The following is a 2,938-nucleotide window of genomic DNA, read 5'->3' as shown; positions in this document are numbered from 1 at the left end:
AATGGCACTAATAATTTTGATCCCTGACAATGGCAAATTTATACATGCTAGTCCTGTTTTTAAGAGATTTTTTTTTTCAGTATTAGAAAGAAAGTAAAGACAAACAATAGATTCATGTTATTGTTATTTATTTCATTTCAGCATGTCATACAGCCCTTTTGACTTGGACCTGTGTGTAGGAAGACATTATTAAAGTATCAGGTATCAGTATCATCCACTGATTCATGTTGAAAGTTCCCATCCAGAGAATCCTTCCCTGTCACTTTGGAAGTGGTTTTCGGGTCTCAAGAAACACATCTTGTTGATACCTTGGAAATAGGTGATCTCAAGGAAGAACCTGTTCATGGAACCCTGTAAATAGCTGATCTCATGAAGGAACCCATTATGGGAGCCCTGGAAATATGTGATCCCTTCTGAATCCAGTACTGGAACCTTGGAAACCTTCTAAATGGTTTGGAGAATCATCAAAAACAAACAAATTAGTTTCATACATGTTGTGGAAGCAAGCAATCATTTTCTAAAGCAGGTGACTTGAAAAGGTGTGTGCTCTGTCATGGTGGAATCAAGACTTATGAGTGCGCTAAATGTCGGAAAACAGTAACACTGTCGTCTAATATTTAGAAATATTTAAATATTCACAGTGGAGTACAACATTATGAATGCCGAAAAAATGTACACATTCATGTCATCTGCAAATACCCAAAAGGATTAACACTGGAATCAAACATTATAAATGTGAGAAAGCATTTACTTGATCAGGTAATCAGCAGAAACACATGGGGATTCACACAGGAAGCAAGCCTTATTAGTCTGTTGAATGTGAGGGAAAATTTACTCTTTCAGGTACTTCTCAAAAACACATCTTCAATGCATTGTGTGTGAGAAAACCTTTACGCACTCAGGCAACCTTCAAACACACATTAGTTGTTGAGTGTGTGGAAAGAATATCACAGTCAGCTAATATGCAGACAAACATGATGATTCACAGTGGAATTAGGCCTCATGAATTTGTTGAATGTGGGAAAAAATATAAAACATCCGGTCATAGAGAGGAACACATGAAGATTCACAGTGGACTCAAACCTCATCAGTGCATTGTGTGTGAGAAAACATTTTCACGTTCAAGTGACCTTCGTGTACACATGAGTATTCACAGTGGAATTAGGCCTCATGAATGTGTTGAATGTGGGAAAAAATTTGCACAATCACGTAGTCTGCAGATACACATGAGGATTCACAGCGGAATTAGACCTTATGAATGTGTTGAATGTGGGAAAAAATTTACACAATCATGTAGCCTGCAGACACACATGAGGATTCACAGTGGAATTAAGCCTTATGAATGTGTTGAATGTGGGAAAAAATTTAGAACATCAGGTCATAGACAGGAACACATGAAGATTCACAGTGGAATCAAACCTCATCAGTGCATTGTTTGTGAGAAAACATTTTCACGCTCAGATGGCCTTCGTGTACACATGAGTATTCACAGTGGAATTAGGCCTTATGAATGTGTTGAATGTGGGAAAAAATTTAAAACATCAGGTCATAGAGAGGAACACATGAAGATTCACAGTGGAATCAAACCTCATCAGTGCATTGTTTGTGAGAAAACATTTTCACGCTCGAGTCAACTTCATGCGCACATGAGTATTCACAGTGGAATCAAACCTCATCAGTGCATTGTTTGTGAGAAAACGTTTTCACGCTCATGGGTCCTTCGTGTACACATGAGTATTCACAATGGAATTAGGCCTTATGAATGTGTTGAATGTGGGAAAAAATTTAAAACATTGGGTCATAAAGAGGAACACATGAAGGTTCACAGTGGAATCAAACCTCATCAGTGCATTGTTTGTGAGAAAACATTTTTACGCTCAGGTGACCTTCGTGCACACATGAGGGTTCATACTGGAATTAGGCCTTATGAATGTGTTGAATGTGGGAAGAAATTTAAAACATCCGGTCATAGAGAGCAACACATGAAGGTTCACAGTGGAATCAAACCTCATCAGTGCATTGTTTGTGAGAAAACATTTTCACACTCCGGTGACCTTCGGACACACATGAGGGTTCACATTGGAATTAGGCCATATGAATGTGTTGAATGTGGGAAGAAATTTGCACAATCAGGTAATCTTCAGACACACATGAAGATTCACAGTGGAATCAAGCCTTATGAATGTGCTGAATGTGGGAAGGCATTTGGAAAATCATTTAATCTGCAAAGACACATGAGGATTCACAGTAGGATCAATCAGTGAAGACTAATCACTGTTCAGTATGGGAAAGGATGTACAGCTGCAAGCACCTTGGAGAAATACTTGAGGATTGAAAATGTAATTCTGTCTTATCAATGTGTTGTATGTGGGAAAACATTTGCGCTGTCAAATGATCTTAGCCTGTAAACCCTTCAGCGGATTTGCAGTAGAATCAACTGATTGTTGAGTTTTGGTGTTATGTTATTACAGTGGATACATATCATCATGGACTTTTATATATTCCCATCCCATCAAGTGCATTTTGACTACCGCCTAAGCTGTAATCAAAAATCAACTTTTCCTGAACAAAGTTGCAGGGGTTAAAAATCCCATCACCCAGGCCAAGTCAGTTCGGGCAATCAAATAACAATATCTTTTCTTTGGGCTGCCAGATAATTTCCACCAATGGTTTCAAACTGCAAATAAACTTGGATTTCATTTTATATCTGCTCAAAATGTAGCTATCTTTCATTGCTATTTATTACTCTTCAATGAATAATCAAGTGAACATTGACATCAAACGTTATGTCATAAAATCAGGGCAAGTGGAAAATTAGTCAGGACAAGTTACATTTTTAAAGTCCCCATGCAGTACTGAATAGCAACATTTACCGTAGTCATCCAAATAATCCAGGATGAATCAAGGTAGTAGTACTTTACTAAATCTATATCTTCTT

The 2,938-nt window shown here is 37.8% G+C and overlaps 1 protein-coding gene across 1 annotated transcript; it reads left to right on the top strand.

Moving 5' to 3' along the window:
* Positions 1 to 962: 962 nt before the first annotated feature.
* LOC137274182 (zinc finger protein 540-like) lies at positions 963 to 2,645 on the top strand. The gene is made up of 2 exons (XM_067807227.1): positions 963 to 1,724; positions 1,809 to 2,645. The coding sequence occupies exons 1-2, from the start codon at positions 963 to 965 to the stop codon at positions 2,262 to 2,264; spliced, it is 1,218 nt and encodes a 405-aa protein (XP_067663328.1). The 3' UTR covers positions 2,265 to 2,645.
* The last annotated feature ends 293 nt before the right edge of the window (positions 2,646 to 2,938 follow it).

Source organism: Haliotis asinina, chromosome 1, assembly GCF_037392515.1.
Source record: "Haliotis asinina isolate JCU_RB_2024 chromosome 1, JCU_Hal_asi_v2, whole genome shotgun sequence".
NCBI lineage: Eukaryota > Metazoa > Mollusca > Gastropoda > Lepetellida > Haliotidae > Haliotis > Haliotis asinina.
This window is presented reverse-complemented; position numbering and strand designations above follow the sequence as displayed.

Bases quoted from the DNA above. Each gene is read 5' to 3' on its own strand.
- LOC137274182 (XM_067807227.1), top strand. From the start codon at position 963: ATGCAGACAAACATGATGATTCACAGTGGAATTAGGCCTCATGAATTT. The intron at 1,725-1,808 runs GTACACATGAGT...GGTCATAAAGAG, and splicing joins CACGCTCATGGGTCCTTCGT to GAACACATGAAGGTTCACAG.